Source organism: Amphiura filiformis, chromosome 5 (genome assembly GCF_039555335.1).
Source record: "Amphiura filiformis chromosome 5, Afil_fr2py, whole genome shotgun sequence".
Lineage (NCBI taxonomy): Eukaryota > Metazoa > Echinodermata > Ophiuroidea > Amphilepidida > Amphiuridae > Amphiura > Amphiura filiformis.
Window position 1 is genome coordinate 63484942 of NC_092632.1, and position 27237 is coordinate 63512178.

Below are 27237 nucleotides of genomic sequence, written 5' to 3' on the forward strand. Positions count from 1 at the left end.
GCTAGGCTAGGCTAGGCCCGGGGCTAGGCCGCGTATGCAGCACAAGCTAAAAAGCTTTAAAAAGTCAGGTTTATTATCTGCTTGTCTTATCATTCTTATCGGAGGACCGTGGACGGGGCAATCCGCTCAGGACCAACATGTTCACTAACAGTTCACTTACCTTAGTATAGAGCATGTGTTATTTTCTTCATAGCATGCACTTTGGTTTTCAGATCCGGCAGAACTGAGATTCAAAACTTCCGCGAGCAGAAGACTTTTTTCGCCGGAAGTCAATCAATCAACGAACTGCATTGTGGGAAGGTCAAGGTCAAAGGGCATTTACAAAATGGAGAATCTCATTTTTCGGAAACTTGATTATTTTGTGTAACATCTGGGGCCGATAATGCTGAATTTAACACGTCCGAACTTTATTTAGCTTCGAGTTGATGTTCATTTAGTTACCCACTACCTGCAGCTTAATCATGTGGCACGAAGCAAGGAAACAAGAGCGGAAAATCCGCGGTATAATGGTGGATTACAAAAAGCGGGCCGAGAGGAGAAGGGAATTTTATGAGAAAATTGTAAGTCAACAACAACATGCACATGATCATAGACGATAGATAATGTTGTAATTTCGTTCTGGTATACCAGAACGAAATTCAAATTTCACGATATCTTTGCTAAACGAATTATAGGTATGCCAGGGAAACCTTTCGTCATGTTAGTTAAAACACATTTGCTAGTAGTACTAGTACTCAGCGAAATTAGCGCTAATAATGCACTTATCAAGTCTTTCCCCGGCCCTGGGGGACCCGGGACATAGCGGGGAACATGCCGGGACGTAGCCGGGGATGTACACAAAATCATTGCCCCGCAGGTGGGGAAGTTAGCCGGGACTTGGCCGGGATGTACAGTAGATCGTCCCGCTATGCCGGGCCAATCATTCATGTTAGCGGGGCTTTTGCAGGGGTGTACAATTTTTCCCCGCACTGCCGAGACATAGCTGGGACTTTCACGAAGAAGTCACACCATTAAAAAACATCAGTAGGCCTATACCAAGAACGGCCGATTTTGCATACTCATCTGTAATGCGCTATTTTCACGATTGTGGCGCTACAAAGCAAACTGAGGAGTGGGGTAATTACTTGTTTTAAGTAACCAATATTATATTAAAACCAATTTCGTGCATCTATAAATGAAAGTCTACTTTTTTTTAAACACTTTATTTTGTTTTTAAAATCCTTATGCATGTAAATTAAGGCTCAAACATGTTGATGTCTTTAAAATGATCGGCATGCACTATTAAATCGACCGTGTCGTGTACGATCACTGCTATCCAAATAATCCAATTGATCTTTTTTTATTAGGCCTATATTGAGTCGTTTATTCAATAATCGACACGGGTATACCGCGCTGCAAACGTGAGCACGTGCTATTAAAGTTGTTGACCCCTCTCCCTCTACTGACGAAATGCAATATTATTGCCCTAAAAAGCTGAATTAACTTGAACTTTTCTTCTTCTTTTTATCTATGCCCGTATACCGTATATTAAACTCGGCAAGATAGGCCAGGGCATAGCTGGGATTGTACATTGTTTTAACGCAAGTCCCGCCCATGGGGTCGGGATTGTGCCGGGATTGTCACACTGTAGCCCGGCTAGCAGGGGGCAGAGTCATAGCGGGGGATGTACAGAAAATTTATGCCCCGTAGGCCGGGACTTTAACAGGGTCAGTGCCGGGGATGTCACACTGGCAAAATGTACTTCCCCGGCTAAGTCCCCGCTAGTCCCGGGTCCCCCAGGGCCGGGGAAAGACTTGATAAGTGCATAATAAGTTAATTCGCCTAGAGGCTAGACTAGACTTGCTTGCCAGTCCTATATACGCCGTACCTATATGTATATTAAGGACTGGCTTACGCCATTTTGGATGTCAATGGGAAATACACACTTAACGATTTGCGCCGGTTAGAAACTTGAAAAAAAATCTTTAAAATTTTATCAATGTATAAAAGTGGTACCAACCTTTACTTATTGTGCTTGCTAATTTAAAACTCGGTTGAAACAAAATTAAGGATCGAATCATCGAATGCATTTTAGTGTCCAAAAGGCAAAATTATCGTCAAAGTTCTGCGAAATCGGCACCCTTGCGGCCTAAGGGTTCAGAATTGAATCGAACGAAAATATCCGATCTTTGTGATCAAAAACACAAAATTACAACTTTAAACATACTATTGGCAAAAGACATTATCATCAAACAATATAGAATAGAAAATTTGACATCATTTTCTCAAAATATTGAAGAAATTTGCTCACTAGACATCGAAAAAGTACGCAATCCAATTCCCGCTCAAACGTGTGAGAAACTGAAAGTGCATAATCCCGACTAGCCTAGACCGGGGACCAAACACAATATAGGTATCCCAGGCAAACCTTAGTTAACACATTTGCTAGTCAGCGAAATTCGCCGAGACCGGGGCCCAAACACAATGCATATTTACATAGAAATTTGAATTTTTTTCGAGAATAGGCCGGTGAAGGAAACCTACATAAATATGTTTTCTAGACTATACTTCACTTGACCCAAATATATGATTTTTTATGGTGATATTAATCAAGTCGCACATGGAATTTTAGAGGGATTTTGATAGCAGTTCCATTAAAAAAAGCTGCTATCGCAATGAGACTTAAGATCTAGAAACACCCCTAAATGCCGCTTTTGGGGAATTTTGCTAGCAGAATCTTTTTGATGAAAGTCAATCTTTGACAAGATGTAACTTTGTTACGGAAAGTGCTATGACAAAAATGTTTTCAGTTTTGGCTTTCTTTACTCAATGGCTTTAAATGATGTAAAATGATGCAGTTTGATGGCAAATTTGAATTCACCTAGCATACCAACATGATCATATAATATTTACATAGAAATTTCAATTTTTTTCAAGAACAGGTCGGTCAAGGAAACCTACATTAGTACGGGACATAAATATGTTTTCTATACTTCACTTGACCAAAATATATGATTTTTTTATGGTGATGAGACACTCGCACATGGAATTTTAGAGGGATTTTGATAGCACGTCTGAGCTGACCGGCCTCTTGTATTATAACTCATCAAGGATGAGGTGGACATCCCCAGTGACCGTTACCTAACGCCAGTTACCCGACCTTCTCGCCGCTGCAACTCCAGAAGTTTTATCCAACATCAGACCAGACTCCAAAGTCACAAGTATTCATTCTTCCCACGAACAATACCCCAGTGGAATAACCTCAAAGAAAACATTATCCAAGCTCCAAGTAACCAAGCATTCAAAGCACACCTACATGTACAGGCTCAGTAACCACGCTTAATCCCCGCACAAGCTTGGCTGTCATACCCAGACGTTCTGGGTCCTGCCAATATCAGAGTTGAAGTTGAAGCAATTCCATTAAAAAAAGCTGCTACATCATCTAGTTAGTACAAGGAAATACGATGTCCTCATTCACAAACTGATACTATCTGTCCACCGTATAAGACTTACCGTACGGCAGTGTGTTGAAGGAATATTACAGAGTCAAGAATAGGCTCCATCATTTTTTTGTTTGGATCCTTCACAGTCACCCAAAACATCAAAACATCAAAAGCGTTGCACGTATAAACTATAATACTTACTTAAGACTGTCCTTTTTCACATAACGCAGACAAAGTAGAGCCAACTTGTCTAGAAATGGTCAAATTTTGGCAAGAAATATCTCTGTGTAATAGTCCCATATATCACATCATAATATCGGCGATCATGTTTTTTTTTTCCTGAAGTTTGGCTGGTACCCACCAGCGTCATTCCCGTGACGTGACACAGATAAAATAATCGACCGGAAATCGGGGATCATTAAAACGTCAACAAATTTCAAAACATAGAAATCAGTAAACTTAATGGCGAGCGGTCCGAATTTTGAGCCATACAAGTTTACGTGGTGAACTATACATCATCATGAGACTAAGATCTAGAAACACCCCTGTAATGCTGTTTTAGGGAATTTTGCTAGCAGAATCTTTTTAATGAAAGTCGATCTTTTTTTCGATTATTAATGATACTCTATTAATGATATCAAAATGCATTCAAATTCAATGCATTTTGATAGTATGACATGAATACAAAATATCAATTTTCATATTAAAATACAAAACATCTTGAAATTTATTTTTTTTTAGGTCAACCATGAATGATCCTAGCATCTAGGTCTAGGTCCAGGGACACTCCAAAACCTTTTTTTTTTTTTTTTTTTACAATTTCTGGAATTTTTCGAAAAATGGGGGGTGGGACTATACTTGAACGTGGGACTATACTCGGACGAATACGGTAGTACATTCCAGTTCGAGTTCCGGTTTCTAGTCTGATTAGATGTTTTAATGTAGTGTGTTCATGTGTTACCATATATTGAAATTTATTAAATTGCGTGTTTTGTGAATGATCTGAATGAGACTCTTGAGGTCGTGCGGCATGAATTGGGGGCCAAATGCGTTACATACCGGTACTAAAAAATTGAACACTTTACATGTAGTTGTACTTAAACGGATCTAATTCATAAACTGTTCATCAAAACTCTATAAAACTATATCACTGTCAAGCTTATAGTACCACGAATACACACATACAAACAATTGGTCAATATACAGGGTGCCGCAAATGTCATAGGGTGGAAAAGTTAAATTTTGGTTCAAAAAGTATAAAATTTTGTTCCTCTCTAATTTACTAACGTAAAAACTTTTTCTGCTAAAACCTTTTCAGATGTGCTAATAATAACATTGTAGGCTTTCAAAAAAAGCAAACATGTAATGATGAGTTATGTTGCCTTACTGAGATACAGGGTGTTCAAAAGTCGTATATAATTTGTATGATTTTTATAACATTATCAATCAAAACTTTTTTCCTCCAGGCCCTACACAAAAACCAGTGGCACATTTGAATTCCTCATCATATTTCCATCAAGAAAATGCTAACTTTCACAGCAGTAGGGTAACTCCTTCAAGAAATATGATAGTCAGAACATTTTGGAGCATAAATAAATACCTAGTACAGTAACATATAGGAAAAGTCTAGAAACCATGACACAAAATGCAGCACACTTGCAACAAATTAACTTTACTTGGAGTAAAACTAGTCACACTTCAAACTAGACAGAAATACTAAAACAATGGTACCGTACATAATCCATCTCAATACCTTGCTGGGTTATGAAGTTACAGTAAAAAATATATTTGAGAGTCGCCAAAAAACAATATATTCCCTATACTTTAACACATGCCTCATCCGTAGGCTCCTCATCCGTAGGCTCCTCATCCGTAGGCTCCGCCACCCCTGACTTAACATCCTTTGATTGGCAATATCTCACAAAGTACAAATAGTATGAAAGTTTTACCTTCCACAATTTTAACCAGATAAATTAGCAAGAAAATAGACCAAAACCAGTTCAGTAGGCCTACCCCTATCCATTCTTGAGATCTGTGACAAAATGTTTGGGAAAAAATAAAAAAATGTAACACCGCCACCTTTTCCTATACCCCAATTCATGGCGCATGACCTTGAGTGTATTACAAAACCTTTGTTTTTGAAGGCTCAAAGTGTGTATTTTTCCTACAGCTGGCTGACTACAATGTATCTGTATTGTGACTGTATATTTACAGGGTACTTGTATTTCGAGGTTTTGTGAATTACAGGCTGATTAAAATAATAATATTTATACACTGAATGAAATATGTTCACATTCGAAATAATTTATCACAAAATGTAACCATGACTCTTAATTGCTCTGATCAATGTGTTTTAACTTTTTCCCTCCAATACAGAAACAAGATCCAACTCAATTCCTGAGACTTCATGGGATGCCCTGTAAAATCAACTTGGATCCTGCTGTTGCTATCGCAGCAGAGGGACCTGGTACCATGTAAGTATCTCTTAAAGAGAAAGCCCCACCAGAGCAGTTCTTCTGGGGTGAACCAAACCTGCCTGGTTATCAAATTAATCAGTGACAAGGTTATCTCTAAATTTGACAAGTGCTAATCGATGCAATAATATTAAAATATCAATTAGCACCACAAATTCAGAGATTACCTTGTCACAGATTAATTTGATAACCAGGCAGGTTTGGTTCACCCCAGAAGAACTGCTCTCGTGGTCTTCCTTTTAACTTTAAAGTAAAAATATTTGAATGGAGATAAAAAAAAAAAACTGATTTGAATTCAAATTCAATAAATTTTGCTTAGCTTTCTTACACCTGTCATTACATGACTGGAAAGTATTTTCAGCTTGCAATAGTCCTCTTGTTTTATTTTCCTTGACCTCTAAAAGTTGATTCAAGTGAGTGAATCTACAATTGACATTAACAGGAGCCAGGCTTTTTTTACCCCATGGTTGCCCGGTTTTGGCTCCTGGTGTGTCCAATGTTTTAGTTTACACTGAAACTGACCCATCTTTGGGACCAGGAGGGTCCAGGCTTACAAGGTCTGTCCTCATTCATCATTCAAGAACCTTATGACCCTGTGGTGTTTGCACTGAAATATTGAGACAAATAAAGTTGAAAAACAGCATAATGGGATCCAAAATCTTTTATATGGGGGGGTCGATTCCACCCTATGTGCACAATTTTTATCGGGAAGGGGGAATTGCTCAAAACATTTGTTTTGATATATTATTGGCTGTAAAATCTACACCCCATTACATGGTAAAAGAAGACCTGGAAGGCAAAGAACATCCCACTTGTCTTACTGTATGTGCAAAAACTGTTGGGGGGCATAGACAACTTTTTACTGCCAGATGCCATTACCACTTTGGCTTCAAATCGTAGTACATGGAGAAACTTTGTAATCACCTGCTTCGCAGCCAAATGAATGAATGAATGATGTTGTTATGTGGATAAAAATGCCATTATTGGCTTCCTTTACTCATTTCCTATAAGATGTATATAATGATTTTTGGTTCATGAGTTACATTGCCAAAACTGTAAAAATATGCCTCCTGCCATCCCACTTATGTAACTTGTCCTCATGTCTACCCGGCAATCCGGCATCTTATAGAATGTTTATTCACCACAAGAGACGGTCTCCTTCATCAACAATTATGAAAGGCAAAATGTGAATTTTCACTACATTTTCCTTAATTTGGTATGTTTTTTGTTTATTTTAAATATTTTTTGATAGGATGCCGTGGCAAGGCGATACTAGCAATATGATTGATCGGTTTGATGCCAGGGCTCACCTGGACTACATCCCTGAAGTGAGTGTGGTAGAGTCGGTCACCAACAAAATAGACAGAGAAGAACACAAATGCAACTATGAGAGATATAGAACGCTGGTGCAGAATGAGTGTGCAGGAAGTAAGTGAATTCTGCTTTTATGATGTTTTACAGCGTGTGTTGTAATTCTCTGTTTGCTCACATCCCATAATGCATTATGATTATTAACTTCTTAATATGTCACGCATACTGTCAGTTTGTTAAAATCCAAGTGCCAAAAAATGATGAACATTTGCACTTTTCTTACCATTACCACATTGTGAAGTATGAAATAGCCGAGGTGTTAGTTCAATATGAACATTGTAAGGAAAATATTTTTGATGATGGCCTCATGTTGACATTGGCCAAATAAAGTGTATTTTCACCATAAAAGATACAAATCGGTGACCTTTTCTTGTCCGCCGTTTTACCCGGGCATTTCAATGTGTCACAGATGTTAGAAGTTCAAATCAAGATACATTAAATGAGCAAATAGATAATTCTTTGACATTATTTTGCCAACGAAGGGTAAATACTTAAAATAACTTTTGATTTCTCATTTTTTCACATTGTGTCACAGTTACAGAAGAACAGTGCTTGCAACAGATTGCTACTGATGAAATGTTTCCAGAAATAGCACTTCAGAAAAAGGCAAATGAAGTAAAAGCAAAGTAAGTATAATTGTGGGGTGATCTCTATATTTATATGCAGACATGGATATGCTCATACAACTTTCCACCTCAGGTGATATCACCTGAGGTGGTCGCATATTACTTAGCCAAAATAACAACTAACTCTGCTGTTTTAGTAAATGTGCACGCGTATGTTGTATGAGCATATCCATGTCTGCGCTATGGCGTACCGTCAGCTTTAGTTTTGAAAAGTTTCATATTTTCTGTTCTATATATTTTATCCCCGGGATTTTAACTGTTTATGGTATCGTGCTTGAGTGAAGCACAAAGCATAATTTATTGAAGATAATAATGATATAAACAGTATGGTCTGTAGGCTATATCTTCAGTTCTGAGTTTTATTAAGAATAATTACTAGCTAGGTCAATGATGAAATATATAGATGGTCCATGTTCTCATAAACAACAATCACAGCGTTGATCACGCTGAGCAAACTATGTAATATGTTCTTGACCTCGAGAAATTACTTAAAGGCTAATCAGCGCCACTACATAGAATCCTGCTGTAGTGTTGAAATAGTGCATTGAAATGATCGCTGCATATTTAAATGTGATACATTTTACTATAGGGTCAGTCCATATGAAATCAAGGAGGCCCCCCACCTGACCCCTTCAGATTTGCTTTATATTTTAGTCATATGTTGTACCTGTTAAAATATTAAAAACCTGCAAATCTGAGGTCTGTAGCTCTTACGGATTTTCTGTGGCAGCCATTTAAAGTTGGAGTAGGGTGGTCTAAAATTGGACTCAAAAGTTGCCCTTTAAATAAATTTCATCTTTGGGAGTCTGTGACTTCTTTACAAAAAGAGAGAGAGGTCTGAAACCAAATATACACACTAACTGCATGCCCAATTTGTCAAAAAGTAAAAATAAAACATTTCTGTAATTGCTGCGTTGTGTCACGGGGTCATCAAATATGCAAGAAAAAATGTCATGTTTTGTAAATTGGCAAGTTTAGCCCCCCTAAATTCACATTTTTTGTCAAATTAATTATTTTTTGTTGTCACTGATGCTAAATATAGGATAAATACAATACATATCCAAAAAATTGAGCTCACAATTCATTTACATTTCGAACAGCGCCCTCAGGAAGATGAAATTTATTGCAAATTCAACATTTTCAGGGGGCCCAAAGTCGATGTGGTCCACCTTCAAAATTGATAAAACATCACTTTTATATGACTACTAGTCTTAAATTACAACTTAGGTAAGTCCCAGTAATTGTCTAGGTTGACTTCATATAAAACGACAAGCCCAAAGTTGACCATATTCTTATGATTGCATGTACTGTGCCGAATTTGGAAGGCTTAAAAGTCAAATTGGCCCCAATATTGAAAATAAAATGGAAATTAAAGTAAATAGGGCCAATAACTACGCATCTAGTAATTTATTTTCAATATTGTGGCCATTGATGTCGTGCATATTGACTGGTATACATATCGTACACACCTACCACTTAAGGTTGCTGAACTGCTTTATTATACCACCTGAGGTGGTGTTTTACTCTAAGTTGACTACTTCAAGTGGTGTATGAAGTAAAGTCAGCAACTTGACGCATAGCCTACATATCGCTTAGATGTGTAAATGTCATGCATATTGACGTATAAATGTCGTACGCATTCACCACTTCAGGTTGTAAAACTGATTTAACATACCACCTGAAGTGATGTTTTACTATTTAGACCACTCTAAGTTGTGTATGAAGTGAATTAAGCAACTTGAGAACATATATGGCGATGGCGTACACATTGATGTTAAATATCAATGGCATTGTTGATAGTCATAGTAACTTACTACCCAAATGTACGATATCATATGTGTTCCAATGCAGACACTATCGGTACAACAACACACGGTCCCGGGCACACGGTATCCCCGGTAAATTTATCGTGGTCGAGAACAAATACAGAGTATCTGAACTTGCTGTGAATGTTTAAACCATAATTTTTATATCATTATTATCTTCTATAAATTATTATTCATGCTTCAATCAAGCACGAATAGATAAAATCCAGGGGATAAAATCAAGCAAAAACATGAAACAAAAACATGAAAAACACCACGCTGACGGAACATACATATATGCGTATTATATTACCAATACAGCAGAGTTGTTATGCTATGTGTGTAATTTCACCTCATGGTACTGTCGAGGTATTTGCAATATTTCCTGGGTAATTGCCAACCCTGGTCCATGGTGAGGTGAATAATGTTCCACTGTCCACATATAGATAGTGAAAAATTTCCAAGGGGTTTATTGCGCTCTCCATATTTGAAGAGCTTGTTTCCAAACCATGTTAAGTCCACAACCATGTGTTTCTCATTTACTTGTGTAATGCAATCATAATTACTTTGACAAGTTTGACAAGTAGCAACAATGAGTTGTACCATCAACAAGCCATTATTTACCACAACGATGCTGCTTAACAATATGCAGACTTTTGTTCTCATTTGGGAACCAAAGGCCTCGCACAGTATTGTTACTGTGCATCCATCCACTGTTTGCTTTGTAATGTATACCTATAGCATCACAACCCATTGCAATATCTCACAGGTAAATCAGAAACTTGTGTTTGTGGACTTAGCATAGTTTGGAACCAAGCTCTTCATTTGTTGGTGGTTACTTGCACTACATGCGTAGGTTAGTGGGTGGGGAGTGTATATGTCCATGGTTTTGTTGTCTAGTGTGAGTTATGCACATACCGTATTTCGTCAAACAGTCGCCCCCCTCAAATAAACGCCACCCCCTCAAATAAACGCCCCCACCACTTTTTTTTCAACCAAAATGTTTCAAAAATGCTGATATTTCCATGCTATCTTGTGTAGTAAGCTTACCAAGTTGCCCACATGGTCGATAATAGCGTCACTTTTTGGCGAAAATATGGATCAGAAACCCGAAGTGAACCAGAAGTCAGTGTTTTAGTTCATAGTTCGTCATTTTAGCGTGAGTTTTAAGTTTACCTAATGATTTTAACGGGAATTATCGTTCTAAAATTGACCTTGAATAAATGCCCCCCCCCCCCTGGGAAAATGTAACGCCCCCGGGGGCATTTATTTGACGAAATACGGTATACAGGACTGCAATGTTTTGTTTTGTCATGTAGGGCATTGTGAGAATCTTCAACTGTTCTTTATCAGGATTCACAGTACTATTCATGTACATATGTATTTTATATCACAGACTAATGGGAAAGAAAGCAGCTATAGGTTTCACCTACGATGACAAACCTAACTCTGACAACGATGAAGATGAAGAGAAAGCCAAGGATGATTTAGATGGACTATTGGACAGTGATAGTGACTCTAGTGATAGTTTGAGTGACTTGGATATAGGTATGCCCATTCTTGAGTTGAATTTCTGTAGTTTAGACATTTCAACATTAATGCTAATGTCTAATGCTGAATATCAATAATAGCATATGTAGGGTTATTTCATACTATACAGCACTAATTTCCATGAGACAAAAAATAGAACATGTGGCAATACATGTGTGGTTTAGCCAGGTCCATGGTAATATCGCACACATGCCGTGTAATGAGAAGAAACCATAGAGCCATGTATAGGACTCTTTAAAAGAGACTGTGCCTAATTTTGTAGCATGGATAATTAGTCAATGCAAGAGTTACATTTTTGTGCCATCGATGTAGAATTCGCCCAACCCTGTAGCTATCAATCACCATACCCAACCATAAATCCAATGGTGAAACTACGGGTTATAATCAGTGATAAAATGTAAAAACAAAACTAAATATATAGCTCTAGCACACTTTTTTGTTTCTTAGAGCTGCATAAGCTTCCAGAAAAGATAAGAAAAGACATTTTTATTTATGTCGTCTGCTTTGTTTACACCTTTCTAATTTAGTGCTCATGTGATTTTCTGAATATAAATTGAATTATGTTTGATGCTTTTGTTTCTTTCTGTATCAGATATCAATGTAGATGTGGGGGAATTGGACGATGAGCAGAGAATAGGTATGAATGAATGTGCCGAGAAATTTGGCATGGCTCCAGGAGAGTATGTTAGGTAAGTGACTGTTGCATAACTAAAGACAGATATATTGAAAGTTACAAATCGAGGGTTTCAACAAGTTTTTTTGTGGAAAAAATCAACTAGGTACCCATTGAATCCCTTGATTTGTATCATGAATACCCATCATAAAAGCCTATCAAGCTGTAATTCAAAGTGTAGTTTTCATTGATTGGTTTTTTTATTATTATTGTGAATAGAATGCTAGAGAAAGACAAGGAGGAAATTGAGATGCTGAAAAGAGCCAAAGAAGAGGAGGAAGAAAAAGCAATGTATTCAGTAAGTTGCTGATCAGATTTTAAGAATTTATATTCAGCTATACCAGGATGTATGTTCTGTGTTCGTCGCATATTTTCTTTTCCATAGTGTAGTTCAATTTTGGGGGTATATTTGTATTTTTTGATTGATGTATTTCTTTAAGGGGGTACTACCCCTGGCCAATGTTGTGCCTATTTTTGCATTTTTCTCAAAAATTATAGCACATTAGTGACAGGTAAGGTATGTATACTGTAGGGGCAAGGACTACAACTTAGTACTGCACTGAAAATTCAGCAACTCAAAGCAAGTAGTTATTGATATATTGATCAAATATTGGTTTTCCCTCATATTTGACTGTAACTCCACAACTGTTGTCTGTTCTGAAATAGAATTTCAAGTGCATTAGTTGTAGTCCTTGCCCCTATAATTTACATATCTAACTTGTCCCCAATGCGCTATCAATTTTGAGAAAAATGCAAAAATAGGCAAAAAATTGGGCAGGGGTGTAGTACCCCCTTAAGTAAGCAGCATAAATTGCAGACAGTGATGGCATTATTTGGCTAGTTTTAACAATCGGGTATATAACATTTGCAAGTGTTGCAAATATTCATTGTGGTCTAGATATGAAACAAGTACGACAAATCTGTTAGTTTTCTAGTCTATTATCTTTACCAAATCCTATGATATGAAGAGCCACCCATGATATACTAGCAGACAGAGCGTACATTTGTCGCTTGTGAGCATGGATAATACTTGATCTGACCCCCAAATTTAGGTGTCACGCATGTTCACGAGCAGCAATCGCACACTGCAACTGCTGGTGTAACATGCCCTATCAAATATTAAATTGTGCACGAAGGATGTAGTTTTCTAGCATCACAGAATGGACCTGTTGAAGGCATCGATAGATACATTGTCTAAATGTTTCTTCTTTTGTTTTTCACTTTAATCATATTCTCTATGATGTTGTTTTGTGTAGGGTCGAAAATCAAGGCGAGAAAGAAGAGCTTTCATCGAAAAGAAATTACGAGAGAGAAGAGACACAGCGCCAAGCCCACCAAGGTATTATGCAGCATGTGTCACAAATACAGATATTATAGAGTCTATGCAATGGGCTGTTCCAGTTGAAATCCATGCCCCCTCTGGGCAAGACATGACGTTAATCTTCTACACAGGGAGTGTGAATTTCAAATGGGGTTACCTAAATGGGTGACTCCATTTGAAGTCTACACCCCCTGTGTGGGGTATTAAGGCCATGTCTTCTATATGGGGTGTGTGGATTTCAATTTGAATAGCACAATACCGTAGAATTCCGTCTACAAGCATATATGCTTCTAAACGAGGGGTTTTTTTACGAAAGAGACAAAAGGCAAGTACCCCCCACAAAAACATTACAATAGATTGGTCTTACAATAATACGCGTTTGTACAGCCGCTTATATCAGTAATATAGTTGTTCAAACTCCAAATATTGCTTTTGTGGAGAGTGTCTGCCACTCGTCTTTTTCGTCAAAAAACCCTTGTTTAGAGGCATATATATGCTTGTAGACAAGGTTTTACGGTATGACATTATTAAAGACTATCCATTGTTATTTAAATAAATTTATTTTAAGTTTGTCCACCAGTGGGAATTTCCCATAGAGTAATGAAATACTGTTGGTTTGGATGCTTGTGGAATCGATCTACAGACCTGTCCATTTGTAATATCTTGGAACAAGTAAAGAATGTCCTCCCAACATGGCTTTTAAGCCCTGCCTATTGAATACACTATATTTGAAGGTAGTCAGATATGCCTGTTTATGCAAACATACTATATTCCACTTGCCTGTCACAAACTGTTAATGCTTACATCATGGCTTGTATCCTCCCTCCCATCTGGAGAAATAGAAATATTTGCCACGGTACGTTATAAAGCCCTGGGCATACTCATTGTGCATGATCAGTTATGTACAGTGAATTTACAAGCAAATAAAATAACCAAAAAATAACCAATGTTAACTCAACAGGAAAGCAATGACAGGAAGGTTCTTCTATTTCAATCTGAGAATTCAGGCATGAGAATTTTCAGTTTAAAAACTGAATTCAGTTTTTTTTATAGTCAAAATTTCCGCAACTTTATTTAATTTCAGCCTGTTTTTGGTACTTTTTGCCCAATTTCACGCGCATTTTCAGTTTTTTCAGTTTTTTTTTTTAGGAAAGTGCAGTCTCATGCCTGAGAATTGCTGCAAGTGATTGTTTTTAAAATGGGGTGGACTTTATGAAATCAAAGTTACAAGAATTGAAAATTTCAAGTTGAAATGCATAATTTATTTCTAAAAGAATGTGGAGACTAGGGCTGTTGTTGACGAGGCTGTTGTTAACAATATTGTCAGATCTTGAAATTTGACGATTGTCGACAATGTTAATTCTATCAAGACAACAGCCCTAGTGGGGACTGTAGAAAATGGCTTTAGTATGCCTTGTATTCCTAAACTTGTAAGCAATCTGTTTATATTCCTCTATTAACTTCTTTGTGTTCATATCATCCATAACTTTTTGCAGCTATGCAAGACGAAACAGCCCTACATACCAACCCTACCAGAGACGATCACGCTCGCATTCCTCCTCCAGAAGTCGTTCCACCACGCCAGAGGACACGGGTCGTGTCACGTTCATTACCAGCTTTGGGGAAGAAGAACATTCCCATGATGCAGCTACTGCTACAGCACCTGCGGTGACTTCTGTTAAAAGTTCAGATTCCCAGTCATGGTCGGTTTGTTTCTATTTTTCTACTAACAAAAAACCACTTCAGCTCCTGTGCTCTCATAGACAATGACTAGTAGTTTCATATTCAATTTACATAAGCATATTATTTGTGCATGCAGCATGGGATATACAAGAGCAGTGTTTAGAAGTGTATTTTGGAAGAAAACTAAACACAATCCGTGAAACGTTTTTTGAACTACGACAAACTGACATTTTGTAGGAACTGCAAGTTGTATCAGGGAAAATTGGTAAACAATGCTTCTTGATTAAGTTTGCAAAATTGCACCTTCATCACACATTTTTAGATAAGCAGAAGTCTTGCAAAGCAACGATGAAATGTGGTAGAATCAACTCACACCCTCAGTTGACTAAAATCAGCTTATATGGAAATATGCCGGAGCAGTTCTTCTGGGGAAAACCAAACCTGCCTGGTTATCAAATCAATCACTGACAAGGTATCTCTGAATATTTGAATGTTATTGCATCAATAAGCACCTGTCAAATTCAGAGATAACATTGTCACTGATTAATTTGATAACCAGGCAGGTTTGGTTCACCCCAGAAGAACTGCTTTCGAGGGCATTCATAGAAAACGATAGTGTGTATCTTTTAGATTGTATGACTTGCTGAAATTAAGTGCCTCCGAAGAGCAGTTTTTTAAGAGTTAAGCTCGGTTTGCATATATGCATGTAGCCTGCATCATACTCCATCCTCTGGATATTCTTGTTCGGTGTCTCTTTCGGTTGAATATCAGGGGGTGCAGACTTCTGGCCGCACTAATTTTGTCCTACATAACTGTTCATATGTGATTGCACTTTCTCAAGTATGCATGGCTTTGGTCTTGTGTGAAAGGGCTTTTTTTCATCAGCAACACACACTGGATTTTTGTTTGAAGTCAAAATGCTGTTAGTCATGTTAGTTCTAGGAAATAATCTGTCTGACTTCCAACAGCATTCAGTGTTGAATTCATGTAACAACAAGTAATTCTACTGGTGAATAAGACCAAAATAGCCCATTTACTCTTACTTTATATTTATACCACATATTTCATGAAAAAATGTACATGTTCCTGGATAGACAAATTAAGCTTTGTATTTCAGTACCCACTCTTTAAGCTTTGTACTTACATTATGTGTGTTTGTTTGCTTTGTGAATTCAGGAAAACAGACCGAAAACGTTCCAGATCCACTTCTTCCTCATCTACTTCGTCATCAAGATCCAAATCCCGTTCTAGGTCCAGATCAAGATCAAGATCACCCCAACGCAGCAGACTAGACCGTGGAGGGCGCTACGGCCGATCACACAGCAGATCTAGTTCCTCGTCAAGATCAAAGTCACGATCGAGGTCACCTCCAAGAAGACGTTCCACTCGTTCCAGGTCACGGTCACGCGAGAGACGGAGGGATTCGAGTTCCAGATCCAGATCGCCACCTGCTCGTAATCCGAGGTCGATATCGCCGGTTCCGTATCGTGCACGTTCTAGATCAAGAACCCCAGTTCGTAGTTCAAATGTCATAGGTGGTTCACAGTATAACATCAATGCTAAGCTAAAAAAGTAAGTGTGCATATCATCATCTTATCTTATAATGTTATCAATCAGTTTTCATTGCTGAATATGTGTATTAAAACATTGTGCAAACAAAATATTTGTCCTGTTATGTCAGAAGTTTGATGTTTAAACAGATGTTTATATGTGGTCAAAACAGGAGGATTATTCGAATGTAAGTTAATATGTGCTGATGATAAACAATTGCTAGAAGTTTAAACTGACTTTCAGCACAACAAATTCAACTAACCTTGGAATTTTTCGATGTGTAACACACATCTTCATCAGAAGTCGTAAGATGTTGTGATGGACTTGCCCTCCTGTTGACCATTGGATTATTGGAATGGAATTAATTCATACTTCAGAGGGCATGACTGGTCAACTCCTATACCTGCGCGGAACAAAAGTGAGCAGACATGGCGATGCTAAGCCGTGCATTACCGAGCACCAATGTATTGGACTTATTTGCAGGAAATTAGTGTACTGTACCTCATAAATATTTGTTAGGTAATCTTAATATATCATTGGTCAATTGCGTCGGTGAGTGATATTTTGACTACCTCCCCTCATGCGCGCGTAATCACACAGACGCAGGAAAAGTAGTAAAATCTACCACACTGTGCTGCGTCGCTGTTAGTTTGGCCACAGAGAATTGCTACACACTGTCAATTTTGTGGATGTGGCTATTTTAAAAGAGAGGTCTCTGCTCAGTTGTTTATTGTTATCACCAGTGGATAAAAACACATATTTGACAAAATTTTATGTAAAATATAATAGGAATAACATTATATTGATTGCCGAAATATCCTACTGAAGAAATCAGGAAAGTAACAATTTTTAGTTGCCGTATATTTTTCTTCAGTCATTAATATATATTGTACAATAATACTGATTTGAGAGGCCATTTTAAAAGCAAAAACAGCCATTTGGTTGCGATCTTGGATTTGGTGACTGACTGAATCAGACTGATAGATTGCAGTATTTTTCAATCAATTAATTTTCCTCAAAGGGTATTTTTATGAAGAAGACACTAGAAAGTTTCAATTTTAGTGAATTCTACATGCCAATCTCTCAAGTAACATTGTGTAACATGGTATTAAAGTTACAGCTCTGTAATGTGACCGCCGGAATGTTGTGCTAAAATGTTTTGCCAAATCCTTTTTACAAATTAAGTGAACTACAGCCCATATTATTTTGTACAGGGTCCACACACGTGTGATGTTTCCTGTGTATACGCGCAGGACTAATGCTTAAAAAAGATTTGGCAAAACATTTTACCATCTAACTCATAACCAAATGTAGTGGTCTCAGGCCAAACTGTGTAGTCTCATCTCCAAGAAAATTATGTAGGGCTTTTTGGCGACAGGAAGGGAAAGAAGGAAGGAATAAAGAGAGAAAACAAAGAAAGAATTTGTTTGGTGGTGGGATTCGAACCCGGGACCCCTCGCATGCCAAGCACTGGGTCGGCGACACTTAGCCACGGATGTTGGGCTTTGCTGGCCAGCGAAACCGTGCCTATATATCACTTAGGGCGATTGAGTCATCATACCACATGGGATGCATGCACCAACAGCGCATATATCAAGTAGTATTTTGTAGTACCTGGTACGGTTAGGGTTAAGTATACCCTTGTGAAAGTTTTTTAATTGATAGCATTACTGGAGTAGCAAGTTACATCTATTTATATGCAGATTGCGGCATATTTCCTGTAAATTATACAAATTATTGATATGCAATGTTTTCTGTTTTATTTCAGACCTGAATTGGGCTTTGCTAAAGCAGTAGACTCAGCTGACAAAGTCAGTAAGATTTTCTTGTGTTCCCTATGTTTTTTACCTTTTTCTTGTAAAACCTTGTTATTTTTCAGTTAAAAATAAAACTGTTAGCATTTCCGTTTGTGATGTTTGTTGCTTATACTAGTGTAAACCAAAATGTCTTATTTCCGTATTTTTTTGGGAATATGGCATGTTGCCTTGGCTGCATGAGTTTCTCAATTTCTTTTTACCCATAGATAAACATTGAATCGCCCACATTTTTGCAATATGTGCATTTGTGTGTGTGTGTGTGTCCAATATTGCAAATTATCTATTGGATTGAATAGAATTTGTCTAGCAGTTATTAATTTGACCCATTGTGCTACTTAATTTCTGCATACCAAGGAATTGTGGATTACCAATTCAATGGAAATAATAACAAATAAACATGGACCATCATTTTTTAGTTTGTTGAGGACGGTTGTCATTAGAATTGAATGAAGTACCAATTTAGACCCCATTCTTAAGAGCTTTGCAGAGTCTAATAGTTGCTAATACTATTCTTGTGTCAATACTCAGATTATATAATGACTAATATTAAAGACATTTCAGTTGTAGATTTCGCATGTCTGTAGCATGTTTGCTTTTCTTTGTGTGTGGGTATGTGTGATGAAAGAGAGAGAGAGTGGAACGTAATGTGTGCAGGGATAGGTGTTAGCATGCATGCAGCATACTTACGGCTTTTTCTATTGATAGTATGCCCTACTGCTTTGCGTGTGTGTATGTCTGTCTGTGTGGGGATTGATCCTGCATCTAATTAGTGTTTAAAATCTATAACAATTGCAATGAATAATCTTTACATGAATTTGGAGTAACTAACTCTTGACTCGGCTCAATTACCAATATGTGGTGTTTTGAGTCTTATATCGTATATTTTAAATCAAAACTTTGTGATTCCGGACTGTAGAAGAAATGCGTTCTTCGCATCATCACCAGTGGCGTAGCTAGGGGTTATGGTGCCCCATTTGATACACTGCAATATTCCCAGTTGCATTCTATTTTTCTTTGGCTCCTTTTTTCTAACCATCGTTATTTTGGCACGCCCCCAAATGTGGCACGTGGGGCATGTGCTTCCCCTCTCTCGCTACGCCACTGATACCAACTACCCACAGACCAGAGGATGTTTAAAGACATTCCCATAACCCAATGGGGTTTCTGACCTTGTATGTCTGGCTTTTGTATATACATGCGGTACAGTTGATCATGCCTTGCATTGGAATTGTGTGCAAATATCTGGTGTTTTCATCCTATTATTTAACATTCATAACATCGAGACTTAGGAATAAAATTAATGCAGTGGGACAATATGAATGTTTCCTGTAAGAAAATCAAAAATCAGTCCTAAGTCTCAACTATTAGCTCGTTGGCTGCAGTTTTAAAATTACCATTTTGTGTGTGTGGCAATGGGGACTTTGCCTTTAAAATTGGGTTATATTGATCAAATTTCCCAATCATAGTGCATTGTAGGAATGCCTTTAAGCCTCCTCTGCCCACAGACCAACAAAGAGATACACACATATGTACGCCATATTTTACTAATAATGTCCTTGTATGTTTTCTCTACAGCCGAGACTAACTCCACAACAGAAACTCAAATTACGTATGCAAAAGGCTCTAACAAAACAACGTAAGTAGATTTCATATTTCAACTGGACAATTTTGAAGGCTACACTTGTTTTTTATGCGGAGTATTGGGAAGTGTAAAACTTTTTTTGGTTTACATAAGTTAGAATGATATAATAGTTAAAGGGGGTAACCCTATTGGTTTTGGATATGGATTGTCTTTAAAATTACATAATAATATCAAATATCTCCCCTTTATGCTGCTTTGTGAAAAAACGAGAGCATTTTCAGCGTAAATGTGAATAAATAGCCAAATTTGCAATCCAATACCTTGTATACGTGAATTGCATTCTGGGTAGGCATGCAACAACAACAATTCCCGTTCGTATTACGAATGCTGACATGCTGCAATGCCCCGCCCGTATTGAACGGAAAATATTTGGTTTTTTTTGGTTTTTTTGTTTTTTCGCATCGTTTCAGAAAAAAAAGGAAACAAAATATATTTCCCTTGCAATATGTACATTTCAAATGAATATAAAAAGTTTGGGTTAAAATGGAGAGGAAAAAAACCTTCCGATACCGGGTTTTGAACCGGTACCTCTCGGTAAAAGAACGGTAGCTAGCCAATTGAGCTATTTCACCAACTGAAATAATCAAGGAATTGTTTTAATTATATACGGCGGACTGTCTCCTCAGCACTTAGCGTAGTCTCCTACACAGCCAGTTGCGTCGGTCGGACCCTCGGCGAGCCTCGTGATAGCCACATACAGTCTGGCCGCGAGACTACACTTAGCGTAGTTCGCTTTTTCTCTTCCCATGATCCGAAGAAATTTTTATTGTTTACAAACTGGTAACCTGTAAAACCGCTGTGATTCATGATTTCTCCGAAATACATCGACTTGGAGCGCCAAATTTCAGGATAGTAATGAGAAAAATAGTATCTATTATGTGATACCAAAACCTCATCAACAATGAAAAAAAATCGGGGATGATGCTGTCGATCGGGTTACGGACCTTTAAGGATGATATAAAATGAATAAAAGTTGATGCAATGGGCTATTCCATTTAAAATCCACACTACCCTGTGGAAGGAATGAACACATTAGCAGCTCCATTTGTGATTCGCACTCCCTCAGTGGAAGATTCAGGTTGAATCTTTCTCAGAACGTGTATGAAATTCAAATAAAGCTGCTAATGTGCTCATTCCATGTGAAATTCATACTCCCTCTGTGGAAGATATTTCCAAAATCTTCTACAGGGGTAGTGTGGATTTTAAATGGAATGGCTGTGGGTTTGATAGCTAATCTTCGTCTTTGATTCATATAAGAAATGTGAATCCATTTATTTATCTTTTTTTTTTAATTCCTCCACAGATAAAGCAGACAAAGTCAAAGAGAAGGAGAAGAAGGCCGAGAAACGCCAAGAGCGACTGGTATGTTTGATGAACAAATGAACAAATTGTAACAATAGTGCCGGGATATAGAAAGTGATTTCTTCCTCAGGAGCAATGTTTTCTTTTTCTTCATATTTCTTTTTTTTTCTCCCACATTCATCATAAATAAATAAAATAAATTTCTTTAATTTTGGAATGGAAGTTGTTTCCTAGGAGTAGTGTCACCTGCTCCCCCACTTTGTGCATCCCTGTATTAAATAGTGCTTTGTAAACTAAATTTCTTTGTCGAATGATTGGAATTGTTTGATTTACATAATTTTATAGGATTTAAGTCGCAGGGTGGCCCTGTTCCCTCCCTCTAAATCGACAAAAAACATTCAAAATTCATTAATTATAGCCTTGTGTGTGACAAAGTTTCAGAATTGTTAATTCAACCTGTCCCAATTACACTTTAATCAAATCGTGCTCATTTGAAGATAAGGATGAAGATTTTTGATATATGTATTAAGTAATTCTTGAGTTTTTGTACTAACTTTAGTTTCTTTTTAGATTGATTATTGCAATTAAAAGATGTGAAAACTATAATAAAATGACGTAGCAAAATATATTGTGACTCTCATTAATGAATTTCTCACCCACAGGATCGAGAGGATGACATCAGAGAAATGGCACGCAAGATGAGACGACGGGAACGAGAGAAACGAGACAGGGAGAAAGAGGAACGAGAAATAGAGCGAAGTAGGAATGACAGGAGTCGCAGTCGGTCATCTTCCCTGAGCGCAGACGCAGTAGGGTTCCTTTCTTTGTTTCTATCAAACTGAATTCTGGTGCCTAGCAACTGTTTTTTTAGCCTTGCTTGGATTCTCTAGGTTTTCCAAGTAATCAAAAATAATAAGTAGCGGCTAACATGGGTTAACTTTATAATGGTAAGGTTGTGGTGATGGCAGTAGTGGGCATATATCAATATACTGTTGTGTAGTGAAACACACATACAAAAAAAAGGAATTTTCTTACAAGCAAACCATGTATAAATTCCAGGTATGTAAGCGGGTAGGTATTTTTATTGATTTCCATGGAAGCAAAAATGGGATGGTAAGTGTGAACTCGTTTCGAAATGAACAAATTGTTTTTTGGAATAAAAAATGAAAACCAGTATTGTTTGTGGACAATATAGAGAGTAAGTAAGCGAAGTGAGATTCTCCCTTTTGTTTTTATCATGGTCCTTTTTTGGGAAGTCTGATCACTTTCAAGCACATTTTTCGTTGGGAGCCGCTCACACTGCCGCTGTGTTTAAAGGCTACAAGTCACTGGTTTGTAAAGACAAATTTCTTGGATTAGTCCAAAGTTACAGGACCCTAAACCACTTTTATTTGGTATATTATTAAGTCTAGGAATAGCTTTTCCGGGCCATAAAATGACATTGTATGTGTCCAAAGCTATTATATTTATTATTACCTGATGTATACTGAACTTCACAGCTACAACATTGACGGATGGCAAATATATTTTCATTCATTCATTCATTCATAGTATTTTATTTTTAGACAAATCCTATGACCCCACAATGAAAAACCACACTGAATTTTGATGCATCACATAGTTTTAGAAATTATTTGATATACCTTTATGATCGGCTGTTTAGAAATCAAGATTGCATGCTGTGCAATGGTAATGTATCACATCAATTATCCTTCAATTTCTTTCCTCCATGCCGCAATAAGGACAAAAGCATTGCACAGTAATCTAGTGTCTCCACTTTGTAAGAGTGAAGTCACAGCAGCTGATAGGTGTATCCCATCATGCTCTGCGGTACCATAGTAGAACTGCACATGCCATAGAAAGTGTACACAAAATCCCTCACTTCCAACTTTTAATTACTCGATTATATCAGGGGAGGTTAGACTTTTGTTTGAAAAAATATGATCTCTACTATCCATAGCTCTCAATGTTCAAGTGGCTCTTATAATTGTAGACCGAACTAAAAAGACTAGTTTGCGTCTGACGTCAGGGCAAAGGCATGGCGTGATTTGGTTGCTGACCTGCGCAGTATGGCATTTTTGGTCTGGTTGACAGGACGTCATACGCAAACTAGTCTTTTTAATTCGGTCTTCAATTATACTTATGTTTTATATGTATTGCTATGGAACAAGCAGATAGACTGTAATGCATGATGGGATACTCCTTTCAGCTGCTGTGGAGTATACATCAGGTTTAGTCTCCAAATCCAAGCCAATTATAATGGATTCTGGGACTTGGCACCTTTGATGCATTTTACTGAAATGGCACTTGCGGTGTCAGGGTGCGGGCTTTGTAGCTAGAACATGGCATTGCACAATTGTTTGGTATATGCTGTGGAGTATGCACTACACATTCTTTGCAGAATATATTGCTAATGATTCAAACATTTCTTGTTTATTTCAGGATACAGACGGCGTTCCCGTTCGAGATCACGTTCAAGATCGGGGTCATCGCCACCGTCGCGGTCTAGATCAATATCGCCTCCACCACGTTCAAGGTATCAAAGGCATTAAAAATTGCATTGAGGTATCACAGAAATAGACTGTACAATATTTTTATTATGATACTTGTCATATAAGTGTTTGAAGGATAAGGATGTTCAGCTGACGGAAAAATTTCATTTTTTTTTGTAAGCCAAGCCAGCCGAAGGACTGCAAAGGTTGTACCAATGTAGGATGAATAGTGTTGATTAAAGAGGAATCACAAGGTGCCCTATTTATTTATTAGTGCATTGTGTAGGACAAAAATGTGTGAAATCCAACTTCTTCCATGAAGTTAGGGCCCGAAGAACTTGCATATTAATGGAGAAGGGTAAATAGATGAGTTCTCTGCTGTGCTATTTAAGTTTACACCAAAGATCAAGGTTTGCTTGCACCATGGACTCTAGATTGTATGTTGGCACATGCACTCCACACAGTTCTGAGCAGCTTGAAAGGCTTCCCAGACTATAGCTGGCAGCTTCCTGCCATCACAGTACTTGCTGCTGCAACACCAGAGGTGTAGTTCTTTGACTGTTTCGATGCACCATGAGTTAAAACACCTTGTTGTGTTTGACTTGGTTTCACAGAACGTATCATTAGGGCTCATATTGAAATACCCTACCACGTTTTCACACAGAAAGAAGGCAGGATTCCCCTCGCTAAGCGCGCGCCTCAGGAAAGCTCTGTCATAAAACGGATGGATTATATGCATCAGTGATACACCCTGCCCAGGATTTTAACAAAAGAAGGCTAGCACAGGAAAGCTGCAGGATGGCGCACACCTTCCTGTGTAAGGGAATTTCAATATGAGCCCTTAGCAATTGGGATTGATATAAAGGAATCCTATGTAAAGTTACAATATGCCTGTAACTTCACAGTGAGTTGCTTAAGACAAAAGGTTACAGCATTCTAAAATGCAGTGCTGAAAATGAACAACCATTCTGTGTACAAGTCACATATGCATACAAGGTCCACAAAAGATATGGTAGGTACAAGATATTATTTTATGCCAATACAGACGACAAAAGAATTAAGGTACCAGTTATGTTCACGCCTGTATATCCCAAACAAGGACAAATATGTCAAAAATTAAACCAGCTGCCAATAGAGGCCGTCAGCCTTTCGCCATCCTGTGGGTACAAATGATCTGCGTGTTCATGCGTCGGACACTACGCGCAAGGTGCAGCTTGCCACGCAGCTGTTATCACGCATCAACGCGGTGATTTTGCTGTCCACACATGGAGGTCGAACGACCATCGCAGAGTGTACCCACAAGATGGCGGCAAATGACGTCACACTGACGGCCTCTATACCTGTACTAGTCTTTAGCTCTGATTTGAGACCTCATTTCTTGAAACCAGTTGAGAATTACAGAAACAGTGATCTAAACCTCAAGGAAAGAACAAAAGTTGCATTTTAATGTTCTAATCAATGGAAAGCACTGCGCTAGTTCTCTTGTTCAAGAATGCTTTGTGTACAAATCAATAGGGCATCCAATGGAGCAAACTGCAACTTTCAATTTTGGATCTTCCTTAGGATTTTGGATCACTGTGTCTTTTATTTCTTGACCGATTTCAACGAATGAGGTCTTAAATTTGAGATCAAAGACTCTAATTATGACATATCTGTATCTGTCTTTGTTTAGGATATACAGAGGTGAAAATAACTGGTACCTTAATTCTTTTACAGTCTGCACTGTCGTTACACGATGAGGCTTCAGGAGCCCATTTTAGCTACAACCCTGTCTATAAGACCACTATTTAATTTTGAAAGTTAAACTTTATATTTTGATCTTGCATGTGGCATAAAGGCATAGGCAAATATGCCTTCTATTATAGTCAAATGCGCTGATAGCAAAACTTGCTCAAAGTATTATCTGCAGCTTCATTGACCAGTGGGGGCGCCAGGATTTTTTCCGGGGCATTGAGGGGCAAAGTGAATTTGAGGGGGGGTAAAATTGCCACAAAAGTGGAAATTTTGTGATTTTGGGTTTTTACGGGGGGGGGGGGGCAAAAGTTCTGACGCCCCTGTGGCACCGCCACTGTCATTGATGCTATTATATATTCACTGTGATATATAGCCATTGGCATTAAAAAGCAACATTTTTGTCAATATGTTAAGACAGAAGCAAAGGATATATTAAAGAAAGTATTGTAGATCCTAAATTGTTGACCTTGCCAATATTCTATGTCATAATATGGTGATCGGTGGCAAAGCCGCACCAACATGCCACACCATTGGCCAAAACAACTCTTAAATTGACTGATGTGAGTAGGGAGCAAAGCAGTATGACCTGAATTGGGGTTTTAACCGGGAAGTAATTGTTCTACCTGTCAACCCAGCCAAATGTTTAATTTGTACATCTTTTGGTTATCTTCTGAAAGAACATAACAAGAGACTGTTATCATGTTATTCATTTTTTGTTTAGATTTAATATATATTTTTGTATGATAATTGTAAATGATACAGTTGATTCGAAAACATTATAATGCCAAATATTGATTAAGGTAAAGTGGCATAATGTAGAGTTTTATTTTCCATGCTTTGTTTTGGGATTTTTTTTTTCACTTTAATTTTTTTATAATAGTTTTATCTCATTTTGCTATACCTTGGTGAATTTTGTTTTTCCTTTTTCATCAGATAATCATAAATCAAGAAAATAATGAAATTTTAATTTAGTTTCGGCACTTTATTTAGTTAGTTTCAGCACATTATGTTTTCAACTTGTTATGAAATGAGCTAGTTGAAATCCATACACCCCCTATGGAAGATGTGACCTTAATCTCTCACACATGGGGTGTACATTTCAATCAGGTAACCCCCATTTGAAATTCACACTACCTGTGTGAAAGATTAAGGTCTGCTTTTTAGGGGGTGTATGGATTAGTTTTTACACTTGACAAAACATCTTTCCTTTTTTAAGAGGTAACAAATAAAAATTTAAAAAATGTTTTAACTAAGGGAAGCAATAAATGAAGAGGTAGAAAGTTTAGAAACTCAAAATTTTGAAATAAAGGATGAAAAAAGGCAGGGGACACAAAATTTCAGTTCTTCCATTCCCTTTGTACAGATATTGGTCAGTAACTTCATGTAAGAACTGGAAATAGAACCATTACAACAATAGAAATTTCTCTTCCATAGGCTTTTTAAATGGAGAAATATGTGTGCTTAAAAGGAGTCTTGGTTAGCAGCGACGTAGCTTGCGACACCATCACGACATCTTCATTCAGTAGTGTTTACAATCCTCCAAAGACCCTGAAAAAGGTAACTTTTTAAGCAAATGTCAAAAATGACAAGAATCCAATGACAGTCCTCCAGAGGATTGTAAACACTTCTGCTGGGGGTCTTCAGGTAATATTATGAAGATGCCGTGATGGTGTCGCAAGCTACGTCACTGCTAGCCAAGATTCTGAAAAAGGTAACTTTTTAAGCAAATGTCAAAAATATCAGCCAACATTCAAAATAACAGCCAATATCAGC

General features: G+C 37.7%; 1 protein-coding gene across 2 annotated transcripts; it reads left to right on the forward strand.

Annotated features, from left to right (window-relative positions):
- The first annotated feature begins 306 nt into the window (after positions 1–306).
- On the forward strand, positions 307–25672 carry LOC140153522 (CLK4-associating serine/arginine rich protein-like). 2 transcript variants are annotated; one of them, XM_072176299.1, is made up of 15 exons: positions 307–560; positions 5799–5896; positions 7149–7324; positions 7803–7893; positions 11095–11246; positions 11842–11938; positions 12142–12220; positions 13179–13261; positions 14740–14946; positions 16103–16498; positions 18246–18288; positions 19870–19930; positions 21240–21298; positions 21901–22047; positions 23681–25672. In XM_072176299.1, exons 1-15 carry the CDS (start codon positions 462–464, stop codon positions 23816–23818), a joined length of 1926 nt encoding a protein of 641 aa, XP_072032400.1. In that variant the 5' UTR covers positions 307–461; the 3' UTR covers positions 23819–25672. The 2 variants fall into 2 exon arrangements, 1 of the variants encoding a protein (XP_072032400.1); XR_011859114.1 differs by lacking the exon at positions 23681–25672 and having other exon boundaries at positions 18246–18292; positions 21901–21973.
- The last annotated feature ends 1565 nt before the right edge of the window (positions 25673–27237 follow it).

What these genes read in the sequence shown, in the direction of transcription:
- LOC140153522 (XM_072176299.1), top strand. Translation starts at nt 462, where the DNA reads ATGTGGCACGAAGCAAGGAAACAAGAGCGGAAAATCCGCGGTATAATG. An exon ending in ATCAATGCTAAGCTAAAAAA is followed by an intron (nt 16,499 to 18,245) that starts GTAAGTGTGCAT and finishes GTTTTATTTCAG; the next exon opens with ACCTGAATTGGGCTTTGCTA. An exon ending in AAAGGCTCTAACAAAACAAC is followed by an intron (nt 19,931 to 21,239) that starts GTAAGTAGATTT and finishes ATTCCTCCACAG; the next exon opens with ATAAAGCAGACAAAGTCAAA.